The following is a 13,080-nucleotide window of genomic DNA, read 5'->3' as shown; positions in this document are numbered from 1 at the left end:
GTGGCCAAATAGTAGGTTTATGCACACTTGCAAACTTCTTGAGGATCCTACACCTTGAAGTTCGCAGGACTCTAGAGGCACCAGCGGCTTCAAATACCTGTTTGCTGCTTTGCCATGACATTTTAGCTGCTGCTCTCTTAATCATATGAATTTGTCTGGCAGGCAGTGTTGGGAAGTAACTGAATACATGTATTCGGGATTACGTATTCAGAATACAAAATATGAGTAACTGTATTTAGTTACAGTTACATTTTCAATGACTGGTATTCAGAATACAGTTACTTTGGCCATTTTAAGGGGTTACTTTTAGAATCCTTCTCGTATGAATTTCTGGGCTTTTTTAACTGAAATTCTAATATTTCTGTGAGATGATCTTGTGCACTTACAAAATGTATAATGTTTCAGTTTATCCTATAAAGTTAAGTTGTGGGGTTTTTGCTGACATCGCCTGTGGGTCTTACAGACTGAATTACCAGATTGATTTACCACTTGATAAAATGTAAAACAGCGCTTATGTAATCCAAGTATTTAGAATACGGTACTTAGATGGAGTAATGTAACGGAATTCGTTACAAATTACATTTTAGGGCATGTATTCTGTAACTGATTACATTTTAAAAGTATTCTTCCCAACACTGCTGGCAGAAACCTTCCTTATTAAGCCTTTGTCTGCACGAACCCACCTGTGCTCTGAATCAGCGACAAATTTCCTTACAGTACGATGATCACGCATACGTTTTCGGGAAATATCCAACATTTTCATACCTTGTCCAAGGCAGTACACAATGTCACGCTTTTCAGCAGCAGAGAAATCCTTTTTCTTTCCCATATTGCTTGAAACCTGTGGCATGCTTAATAATGAGGAACATCCTTCTTAAGTAGTTTTCCTTTGATTGGGTTCAACTGGCAAACTAATTATCACAGGTATCTGAGATTGATTTCCATGATCCAAAGAGCCCTGAGACACAATACCATCTATGAGTTTAATTGAAAAGCAAATGTTTATGACACTTAAATCCAATTTGCCTAATAATTTGGAACACAGTGTTAATTAACCTTTTGTGTTGTAATCTTATTTTGCACTTTTGTTATTGTTTGAACTTTTTGTCTTACAATAAACACATTTATATTGTTTAACTCATCCAAGGCTAAGCGTGTTTATTTGTCACCCAAGTATGTTTAGTTACAAAGGCACCTCACTGCAGTCATGCAAAGGATACCTTGCATTGTTATCACACCCTTAAATAATATGAACCATCACACCCGCAAATAGTATGAACCATGTCAGTGCAAAGTTGTGTCCAAGGATTTCAGAATCGAAGGCATCTACATTGTAAAGGGTGGAAAATCACGAGGAGAAGGAATCTGTGTTTACATCCGTGACGAATGGTGCCGGGACACTGTAGTAGTATGCAAACACTGCTCACCACTGGCGGAGTTTATGATCATAAAGTGCCGTCCTTTTTACCTGCCAAGGGAAATTACTGCGATTCTGCTAGTCGCAGTATACATCCCGCCTACCAACAATAACAGCGATAGGAACACGGCTCTTAGTGAACTGTACCAGGCTGTCAGTGAACAACAGACGGCACACCCAGACGGTTTCACCATCTTCGCTGGAGATTTTAACCATGCAGACCTGAAAACTGTTTTTCCAAAACTACACCAGCATGTTGATTTTCCAACAAGAGGAGACAACATCCTGGACCTGGTCTACACTACACACAAAGGAGCATACAAAGCCACCCCCTCCCCCACATTGGACTTTCTGACCATATCACTGTTATGCTAATGCCCGCATACAGACAAAGAGTGAAAGCAAACAAACCGGTTCGCAAGCAGGTAAAAGTGTGGCCTGAGGGAGCCTCTGATGCTCTTCAAGACTGCTTTGACACAACAGACTGGGAAATGTTTAAGCAAGCAGCCACTTACAACAATCAGACAGACATAGAGGAGTACACAGACACTGTAACCTCTTACATCACCAAGTGCATTGATGATGTGACCCACACAAAAGACATCATCACTCGGGCTAACTGGAAGCCATGGCTGACAGGGGATGTCCTCAGGCTGCTGAGGGCCAGAGACAAAGCCTACAGAGCTGGGGATGAAGCTGGCATGAGAACAGCGAGAGCCAACCTGTCCCGTGGCATCAAGGAAGCAAAAAAGGAATACACTCACAAGATACCACCCACTTCAAAGACAGCAGGAACGCACAAAGCCTATGGGAGGGCATTCAGGCCATCACGGACTACAAGCCCGCGCCACAGAGCTGTGAGAGCAACATCCCTCTGCTCAACAATCTGAACCGTTTCTTTGCTCGCTTTGAAGCACAAAACAGCACTTGCCCACAGAAGACCCCTCCCCCTCCACACGAGCAGCCCCTGTGCCTCTCTCCCGACAGCGTGAAGAGGACACTTGCTGCTATCAACACCCGTAAGGCAGCAGGCCCAGACAACATCCCAGGTCGTGCGCTGAAGGACTGCGCTGAGGAGCTTAAGGATGTCTTCACAGACATCTTTAACACTTCCCTGAAGCAAGCCATCGTCCCATCATGTTTCAAAGCTGCCACCATCATACCTGTGCCGAAGAAAACTGCTCCATCCTGCTTCAATGACTACCGCCCCGTGGCACTGACACCCATCATCATGAAGTGCTTTGAGCGGCTTGTCATGTCACACATCAAATCCATTCTCCCCCCCACCCTGGACCCCTTCCAGTTTGCATACCGAGCCAAACGGTCCACAGAGGATGCAATCTGCTCTGCCCTCCACCCAGCCCTCACCCACCTGGAGAAAAGAGACTCATATGTGAGATTGCTGTTTATAGACTTCAGTTCTGCATTCAACACCATAATACCACAACAACTCATCTGCAAACTTGACAAACTGGGACTCAGTACCTACCTCTGCAACTGGCTACTGGACTTCCTCTGTCAGAGGCCTGAAGTAGTACGTGTTGGTAACAATATCTCAAGCAGCATCACACTGAGCACGGGGGCCCCAAGGCCTGCGTGCTCAGTCGGCTGCTCTTCACCCTGCTGGCGATGACTGCACTGCAACCTACAGCAACAACCACATAATGAAATTTGCTGACGACACAACTCTGGTGGGTCTCATCACCAAGGGCGACGAGACTCAATACAGGTTGGAGGTCGACCTTCTGACCACGTGGTGCAGGGACAACAACCTCCTGCTGAACGTCGGCAAGACCAAGGAGATTGTTGTTGACTTCCGTAGGAGGTCACACCCAACACCTGCCACTGACCATCGACGGTGCTGTGGTGGAGAGTGAGCAGCACCAAATTCCTGGGGGTGCACATCAGTGAAGACCTCTCCTGGACCACCAACACTGCATCACTGGCGAAGAAAGCTCAACGCCGCCTGTACTTCCTAAGCGGAAACTCAGGCGAGCAAGTGCTCCACCAGCCATCATGACCTGATTCTACGAGGCACCATTGAGAGCATCCTCTCCAGCTGTATCGGCGTGGGGGCGGAAGCTGCACTGAATACAACAGGAAAACCCTGCAGCGCATAGTGAACACAGCTGGAAGGATTATTGGTGCTTCTCTCCCTCCCTGAAGGACATTTACACCTCCCACCTCACCGCCAAGGCGACCACAATTGTGAGTGATGCAAGTCACCCCGGGCCACAATTTGTTTGATCTACTGCCCTCTGGGAAGAGGTACAGAAGCCTGCGCCTCCCGCACCACCAGACTCACCAACAGCTTCATACACCAGGCTGTTAGGATCCTGAACTCTCTCCCCCCTCCACCCTCAGCTACATAACATCCTGGACTTTTAGACCCAAAATGGCTGCCTTGCACTACTCCACTTGTACACTTGCACACTTGCAACTTGTTGTTGTTGTCCTGTTGTCCTGAACACTTCTGAACACACTTCTGCTGCTCTTACATAACTTGCACCACTATGCCACTTGCATACTTAAGTCAAACAAAACTACCTCAGCCATTTATTTATTGGCCTGACTTTTGCACTATTATATTGACTGTCTACTGTATGCACAATTGCACAATTTCTACCAAATTTTGCTGCTCTTATTTCTTCATTGTATGTGCCTTCTTATTTTTACTTTTTATATTGTTTACTTGAATGTTATGTTTGTCTGTGGACCTAATTGGTAAAATATGTCTTGTCTCCACTGTGGGATAGTAGGAAACGCAATTTCGATCTCTTTGTATGTCTTGACATGTGAAGAAATTGACAATAAAGCCGACTTTGACTTTGACTTTGATAAGAGTGACATGACACCGCCACTGTATGGCCCATTGAGTCAGGAATGTGACCTTTCCATTTCCCTCCATTACATAGACTGGTTTATAACGACAGAAACATTCATTGTAAGTAGGTGTGATGAAGCTGGAACATGAATGCAAGTGTGAACATATATTGCCCATTGAGTCTGGAATGTGACCTTTTCTGATGCACACACAGACTTAAGTGTTTATGCCTCTAAGCAATTACAAGTGCAAATGGCTGAAATGGCCCATTTTGAGTCTGGATTCTGGAATGTGGTATTTTCAGACACACATTCATTGAAATGGCTTTATATGGTTCTACAATGTGATTACTGTGCGATACAAGCCTTTCCATTTCTCCCTTATTATGTACTGGTTTATAAATAAAGAAACATCAAATGTAAGGTTTAACACTTTTATTACAGTGTCTGCACGACACGTCATATATGTAATACAAGCAAAACAATGTTGATAGAAGTAGATAGCAGCATCTATTTAACTTGGAATCTTTGGTTTTGCCAAAACTTTGCTAGGACACCACTTCCTAGTTGTTGCCATCTTCCTCTCTTGGACATCCAAGACGGTGTTCCTCACTCCCTATCAAGGCACCGTGTGAAGGTAACGTGCAGCCAAAATGATCTTCACCACAGTGACCGTGCATGTGTTTTGCAAGTCTCTCAAACGCCTCCACTGGCACTTACACTCACAGGTTACATTGGTGCCATGACCACGTTTACTTCACAAATGCAAATACAATATTTTTGGACACAAACATGTTAGTGCATTGTAGCTTAGGCTACTTCATTAAAACTACAGTAGCCTAACTATATCTATACAAAAAGTGAAATGTAAGTGAAATGTTGCATTTTGCCAGTGAAATATCTATGACCCACACACGGCTATGTGCCCATCACACTGCAATGCTCTGCCCGGACTCAAAACCTGCGACCAGCAGCACCTCCACTCCCTCTCAATCCATATATCTCCTTAACAGATCTGACTTGCACACAGTGGTTAAAGTAAAGTAAAGTGGAATTTGGCAGGTGGGGGAACCCTAAAATCCAGTGACTCACCATTGGACAACATATTGAGTATCATGGTGTATCAATACTTTTTGGACAAGAATTGATTGCTAGCTTCTTGGTCACCTCTGTACACACTATTTATTTTAACAATATATTCACGCTATATTGTTGTAATGAAAGAATATATTTATTATTAATTTATTTGTTCCTCCACCCCCCCTCCTCTTTAACCCCTGCTTGCACACACAGTCTACAATAGATACACTACACCACAATTATGCCCATATTTGACATCACACACTGCCCTTCATCTGACGCTACACACTGAGGTCCATAGACATTGCCCCACAGCATATCCCCATAAATAATGAGGCTTGAGCCTATTTGAGATATTTATAGTAGAACATTCAAACTATTTGGGGTACCCGTCCAATTGTTTCATTTTCTTATATGGAGGAACACACAGCACACAGGTGTGCGCTTTGTTGGTCTGTAGAACAGTCAAAAGGCATATATGTCACAATTGAGTATTAATATTTTCCTTAGTAGGCGACTTTTTAAAAAGGGTTACCGTTCATTTTAACTATTGTATTGTTATATTTTGTAAGTCCCTTTGAACAAAATTACATCATAAATAATAAATGGCAAAACTATTCAGCCTGTAGCATAGTGACTTCAAGATAACCCTGCATACGCTAAGCTGTTACCTGCATCATTGTGACTTGCCTGTAGAGAAGCCTGTAGAGTCTTCTAGGGCTCTGAGCCTGTACCATACACCCACTGAGCTGTTCTAGAGCCTGCATCATAGTGACTTTAAGAGAACCTTGCATACACTGAGCTGTTCTAGAACCTACACTAAATGTTGGCTCTCCACCTCTCCATTCTCCACTAACTCGGCATGTATCATATGTTTATATTATGTGTCTATCTCAAAACATAAGGTGAAATGATTGCTTAACTTCTTCCTGTGAAGTGGTGTCCATGGGACATTTATTAAACAGTAAACTATACACTTAAATGCGATCAATTTAATCACATGGAAAAGAAAAGAATATAGGCAGGTACACTAACACAAGTTAAATGTAAGTTCAACACAGTAACTCTACATACACACCGCCACCGACACAGGAAGTCATTCATTTTCAATTGAAGCCAACTTCTCTCAGCTGCAAGAAGCAGCAAATCGGGCATATTGAGCGACCAAAGCGTCAAGCAGAAAGTTGAAAGTTGGTCAACTTTATACTAATGAGCTATGACGTGGTTCAGCGGTAAACGACAAACAACATATAATGCTGCCACTGCTGTTAGATCGGCAAAAGCGTCAAAAGCTTTCCTGTTCCTGTTTGTCAAGCGTTCTTGACAGGGTGGCCAGAGCTTCTTTTGCAGCTAGAGTCGGCGGTGGTGTGTACTTACAGTAAACAGACAACAAAATAAAGCAGATAAACCATGAGATACCCACTAACACAGATTAAGTTAGATGGCAGATATAACACAAGACTGCAATGAAATCAATTAAAGAGAAGGAAAAAGAAGGAGAGACGCCTCCTGCTGGTAGTGTGTGGAATAGAAGAGGGTAGTGTTTGTGTGTGTGTGGAATAGAAGAGGGTAGTGTTTGTGTGTGTGTGTAAAAGAAGAGAGGTGTGTGTGGAATAGAAGAGGGTAGTGTTTGTGTGTGTGTGTAAAAGAAGAGGTGTGTGTGGAATAGAAGAGGGTAGTGTTTGTGTGTGTGTGTAAAAGAAGAGGTGTGTGTGGAATAGAAGAGGGTAGTGTTTGTGTGTGTGTGTAAAAGAAGAGAGGTGTGTGTGGAATAGAAGAGGGTAGTGTTTGTGTGTGTGTGTAAAAGAAGAGAGGTGTGTGTGGAATAGAAGAGGGTAGTGTTTGTGTGTGTGTGTAAAAGAAGAGAGGTGTGTGTGGAATAGAAGAGGGTAGTGTTTGTGTGTGTGTGTAAAAGAAGAGAGGTGTGTGTGGAATAGAAGAGAGGTGTGTGTGCAGCTCTGTAGCCTAAATGCATTGATGCAATGAAATGAAAACAAAGTAAGAAATAAAGACAGAGGAAGAGAAGAAGAGAGAGAGAGAGAGAGAGAGAGAGAGAGAGATGGAGAGAGGGAGAGAGAGAGAGAGAGAGAGAGAGAGATGGAGAGAGACCAAAAATCAGAAAAGGCTCCTCCTGGTCGTGTGTGGAATAAAATACAGGAGAGAGAGAGTGTGTGTGTGTGTGTGTGTGGAATAGACAAGAGTGTGCAGCTCTGTAGCTTAAATGTCATTCTATTGCGGTAGCTCTGCAGCTTAGATTTTAAAATGCTTAAATGTTAATAGCTTTTCTCGACCGTGTAATAGTGTATGCTGTTTAAGAGATGATTTTTCTGAGAAACCTTTTCCACACTGGGCACATGAGGCTTCTCTCCAGTATGTGTGCACATGTGAAGTTTAAGTTGTGTGGAGGTTATAAAAGCTTTTCCACACTGGGCACATTTATGAGGCTTCTCTCCAGTGTGTAATAGTATATGCCGTTTAAGAGATGATTTTTCTAAGAAACCTTTTCCACAGTGGCAACATGTATGAGGCTTCTCTCCAGCATGTGTGCGCATGTGCTGTTTAAGTTGTGTGGACGTTGTAAAAGCTTTTCCACACTGGGCACATTTATGAGGCTTCTCTCTAGTGTGTACTATACGCGTGTGGTTTCTAAGGGATGTGGATGATGGATATGCTTTTCCACACTGGGCACATTTATGAGGCTTCTCTCTAGTGTGTACTATACGCGTGTGGTTTCTAAGGGATGTGGATGATGGATATGCTTTTCCACACTGGGCACATTTATGAGGCTTCTGTCCAGTGTGCAATAGTGTATGCTGTTTAAGAGATGCTTTTTCTGAGAAACCTTTTCCACATTGGTCACACGTATAAGGCTTCTCTCCAGTATGTGTGCGCATGTGGCGTTTCAAACATGAGGACCGTACAAATGTTTTTCCACACTGGGCACATTTATAAGGCCTCTCTCCCGAATGTTTAAACATGTGGCGTCTAAGATCTGTGGATCTTATAAATGCGATTCCACACTGAGCACATTTGTGAGGCTTCTCTCCAGTGTGAGTTAGCATATGTCTTTTAAGGTGCTGAATTTGTGGAAAAGCTTTTCCACACTGGAAACATACATGAGTTTTCTCGCCAGTATGTGATGTCATGTGCAGTTTAAGTTGTGTGGATGTTACGAATGCTTTCCCACACTGGGCACATTTATGAGGCTTCTGCCCAGTGTGTTTGAGAATGTGTTGTTTAAGGCATGTGGATGTTACGAATGCTTGTCCACACTGGGCACATTTATGAGGCTTCTCTCCAGTGTGTATACGCATGTGAATTCTAAGGCACGTGGATGTTTTAAATGCTTTTCCACAGTGAGTACATTTATGAGGCTTCTGTCCAGTGTGGAATAGTGTATGCTGTTTAAGAGATGCTTTTTCTGAGAAACCTCTTCCACATTGGTCACACGTATACGGCTTCTCTCCAGTATGTGTAAGCGTGTGGCGTTTCAAACATGAGGACCGTACAAATGTTTTTCCACACTGGGCACATTTATAAGGCCTCTCTCCCGAATGTTTAAACATGTGGCGTCTCAGATCTGTGGATCTTATAAATGCGATTCCACACTGGGCACATTTGTGAGGCTTCTCTCCTCCGGTGTGATTCAACATATGGGATTTTAAACGTGACATTCGTGAAAACCCATTTCCACATCGCACACATGTATAAGGCTTCACTCCAGTGTGTGTGTACATGTGGACTTTCAAAACGGTGGACCTTGCAAATGTTCTTCCACACTGGACACATTTATGAGGCCTCTCTCCAGTATGTGTGCGCATGTGGCGTTTCAGATCTGCAGACCTTAGAAATGCTTTTCCACACTGGACACACTTGTGGGGCTTTCTGCCACCAGAGTTCTGCTGTTCATTCACGCTAACAGAGTGTGTTTGCTGGTGTTCTTTGAGTTCAGGGAGGGCAGCAAAGCTCTTCTTGCAGACCGTGCAGTGGTGCAGCCTTCCTTCAAGTTGCAGGTTGAGTTCATCACTCTGTCCATGGATCTCCTGTTGCGTTGCATGTGGATGTTCTGATGCACCTGAAAGAGATACCATAGAGACTTAGAATTACAATAAGGAGTTACCATAGAGCTTAAATCAAAATGCTCAGATATTTCCCTGCAGGTGGGCCATTCTGTGTAAAAACAGACAGACAGTATGTGGGGTAGCCAAAAGGAATCTATTTTCTACAGTACCCTATAACTGGAAATTCATGTGGAAATAGCTCTTTATATTTAAAGCTGCAGTTGGCAAGATGTTTTTGATCATATTCACTGAAACCGACACTATGCTCCGACAGAACAACATAAATCAGCCAGTTTCACTTCTACCTCCATCTAGAGCCTGTTATTTGTCCAATCAGAGCAGGGCTGTGTGAGTTCTGACTGTCAATCACAGTCTGGTGCAGCCTGGTGTGCACTGAAGAGCACAATCTCGATGAGAGGGTGGTCAGTGGTAGTGGGGGAGGGGCATGAGAGTTGTAAACATTCAAAATGTTGGCTAAGTCCCCTCAATCTGTCAGACATGCCAACTGCAGCTTTAATGTAGTTGATGAAAAGTGACAGTGTTGATCCACTGAATATCAAATGTCCAGCCAACCTCACTGCACTGCACCTGAAGGCTTATAAAGATCCCTTGTATTTTGTGAGCAATAAGTTCCGATTAGACCCACTACTAAAATGTAGGCTACTACAATGTTTTCTGATAATCAAACCTGCAGCTCTGGAGGAATAGTTTGCTTTAAAAAAACATTTAAGGCACTCAAAACAACATTGCTTATTACAGCTAACATATACTACTGCAAACGTTTACTTCACAAATGCAAATGCAATATTTTTGGACACAAACATGTTGTAGCTTAGGCTACTTTCCTGAATAACTACAGTAGCCTAACTGATCTACAGAAAGTGAAATGTTGCATTTTGCCACTGAAATGTCTATGACCCACACACTGGATATTTTCTCTCATATCTCTGTGTCATTTAGTGGGGTTCGTGATTGAAATTACTTACTTTCCCAAAGATAACCGTGCTCTTGCTCATCGTCTTCTTTCTTCACGTCAATCTCCGCTGTTGTCTGTAGGCATGTTTCATCGCAAGTTACGTTTGACTCTGAGACGGTTGTTTCAGTCTTATAGTCATGATCTGCAATGGGCTTTTCTTCGTCTAGACATCGAACTATATTACCATATTCCTCCTCTTTTATAAATTCTTCTTTCACCGTCACTCTCAGGCCACCCGGGTGTGTTTCAGCAATGTTACTACAGCTCAATGGCACTCCGTTATCCATGGTTGGTAGCCTAATGTTAGTGGGCCAACGATAATCACGACTAAAGTTCCACCCACTCAGCCATCACTCGACTACATCAAATGTTTGTATCGAATCACATTCACGTTGCCTAAGGTCCGTACACAAAGTAATCTGTTAGGCTATGTTTTAGATCATCTCGCTAGTAGGCCTAATCGTCAATCAGTAACTCGGCGAACACACTCCCTTGTAGGACTTCGTGGGAAGTGTTTGTTAATTAAATTCCTCGTGGTTCGCATTTCGCAAACAAAACAGACAGCTATCCAATACTGCCACTACCTGGAGTGGAGTTTAACTGCCGACAGTTTGAAGTGCAGAAGGCTATGCTACCCCATCACAATTAAATGAGGCTGATGATGAGGCTTCACTCCTGTGTGAAAATGTGAAATCTGTGTCACAAATAATGCTTCTCTCTTTTGTGTAACATTATGGGCATTAAGATGTGAAATGAGTGAACATGATTTTCCACACTGGGTACATTTAGGCCTCTCTTGTGTGTATTAGGCCTAGGGACTGTTATTTATTGAAGGGGCCAACGGAGGGATTTTGAGTGCTTCAGTCAAAAGTTGCATGACCCTCCCTTGCCTGCTAGAAATGTTTCAATGACCCTCCGACAGAATTGTCAAAAAAGACATGACCCTCCCCTGCCAATTGTCGCTGTCTTCCGACCGCGCTGCTTTGCGCCATAAAGACACACTGTGATAACGTTCTTAAATCAATCTCTCCCGGGAGCTTGCATGCTACCAGTCCTTCCTTTTCAAATGTGTTGCACCTGTTTGCACAATTTCACAAATAATCATATGTGATTGATTAATAATGTGACAAAAGATTAATAATGTGACCGAAACAATGCATGCCAACTTTTTCACGTATTTTAACTTTCCCCCGCTGTCTTGCCGTTTCAATGTTTTCCCGTAGAATAGGCTATCCCATATTTTAACACTCTCATAACATTAGCCCTGCCATCGGGCCTGTCTCTGTGTTGCCTTGTTGCTACCCCCTTTCCCTTCTAACGAAACAGATGTCTTCAAATCATAGTTTTCCTTGCTTGAAGGCAAACTTAGAGTGATGTTAACCTATTTAAGTTTAACGGCGTGATTGTCGTGAGAGCACGATTCATTGGCGCTTGCAAGTTCGGCCATATGTCTACGTGTGCACCTGCCTACCATCAGGCTACTTTTCACTAGAGAAAGAATTTCCCCTGTTTGTATGTTCACTCCAAGTTGGCCTACCATAACTTACCAACTCTGCACTGTAGACCAGTGTTTTTCAACCTTTTTTGTGCCACGGCACACTTTTGACACTTAAAAGGTCCCAGGCACACTAACATCCTGTGTGAAGAAAAAATAAACATACCATAGCCTAAAATTTCAAATAATACACAGATATGGCCTTATTATGGCTTCTATGCAAGACGTGCTCAATAAAACAAGCGCCCTCTGTTTAATTTGTAGGTGACTATATCTAATTTAATTGTTGTTATGAACTGGATATGTGATGATTCTGTACTGGATATGAGGCCCCCGTTGTACAATGCCTGCATACCACAAATAGTGCAATCACACAATCAATGAGAGCATGTGATTATAAATTCTTTGATTCAACAGTTGCTTTTCTGGACCAGTGAGTGACATTTGGGTAACTTTCTGCGGCACACCTGAGTGTGCCCCGGCACAGTGTTGAAAAACACTGCTGTAGACCATAAACTGGCTATTTATATTTTTCTGTGAAATAACCAAATGTATTTGTTCAACTTTATGAAGCAGAATTACGCACTAGGCTACTTGGAACGTAACACATTTTTGTTTGCGCAGGAGAGAGAATGACAGCGATTAACCAATTGCACTTGTTGCTGTTCACCAATAAATACTATATATTTTTGCAAACAACAAAAACAGAAAGGATGGAGACAGCAAAGGTAGAGATTGGGCAGGAACAAGGTCAATTGGTAGATATGCTTGTCAAAACGTTAGGAGCTGGATGTGTGGATGAATGAAGCACAAGTATGCTTTACTAATGTTAAGCATGCACGCTGTTTAACGTTAGACGGTATACTAAAAGTAAGCCAAAGGTAAATGTAGCCTTTTTAGGGCTGTGTAAAGTTGACCAAATGAATATAGGCTGTTAGGCGTGAATAAAGTAGGCTACTTTGTTGCTACAACTGGAACTCTTCCGACGTTAATGGGGACGAATGTTGACATTTTCCCGTATTTTGGGTGAGAAACCCGGGGCATCTCCCTTATTTTCAATGTTCAATGTTGACAGCTATGGAACGAAAGAGAATGTAATATGGCGCCAGAAATCACATTCCCTCTAGAACCTTTGCTAGTGCCTAGATGTCCCTCAGTCTCCATTGAGTCTCTACGAAAGCCGCAGCGCGAGGCCTTTATCTTGCTACTCTGCAAGAAAGAAGGAAAT

General features: G+C 42.9%; 2 protein-coding genes across 2 annotated transcripts in view; both read right to left on the bottom strand.

Moving 5' to 3' along the window:
* The window catches only part of LOC125297241 (zinc finger protein 729-like), a 540,495-nt gene that overhangs the window by 193,595 nt on the left and 333,820 nt on the right, over positions 1–13,080 (bottom strand). The gene's annotated exons all lie outside the window — the stretch shown is intronic.
* Positions 7,215–10,858, bottom strand: LOC125297280 (zinc finger protein 431-like). Its single transcript, XM_048247552.1, has 2 exons — positions 10,368–10,858; positions 7,215–9,395 (listed from the first exon to the last, which is right to left on the bottom strand). Exons 1-2 carry the CDS (start codon positions 10,642–10,644, stop codon positions 7,594–7,596), a joined length of 2,079 nt encoding a protein of 692 aa, XP_048103509.1. The 5' UTR covers positions 10,645–10,858; the 3' UTR covers positions 7,215–7,593.

The sequence above is a fragment of the Alosa alosa genome, chromosome 7 (genome assembly GCF_017589495.1).
Source record: "Alosa alosa isolate M-15738 ecotype Scorff River chromosome 7, AALO_Geno_1.1, whole genome shotgun sequence".
NCBI lineage: Eukaryota > Metazoa > Chordata > Actinopteri > Clupeiformes > Clupeidae > Alosa > Alosa alosa.
The sequence above is the reverse complement of the archived record's forward strand: the minus strand, read 5'-3'. Positions and strand labels throughout refer to the sequence as shown.

Coding starts and splice junctions, on each gene's coding strand:
- LOC125297280 (XM_048247552.1), bottom strand. CDS start 10,644: ATGGATAACGGAGTGCCATTGAGCTGTAGTAACATTGCTGAAACACAC. Junction 9,396..10,367: donor GCACGGTTATCTTTGGGAAA/GTAAGTAATTTC, acceptor TATCTCTTTCAG/GTGCATCAGAACATCCACAT.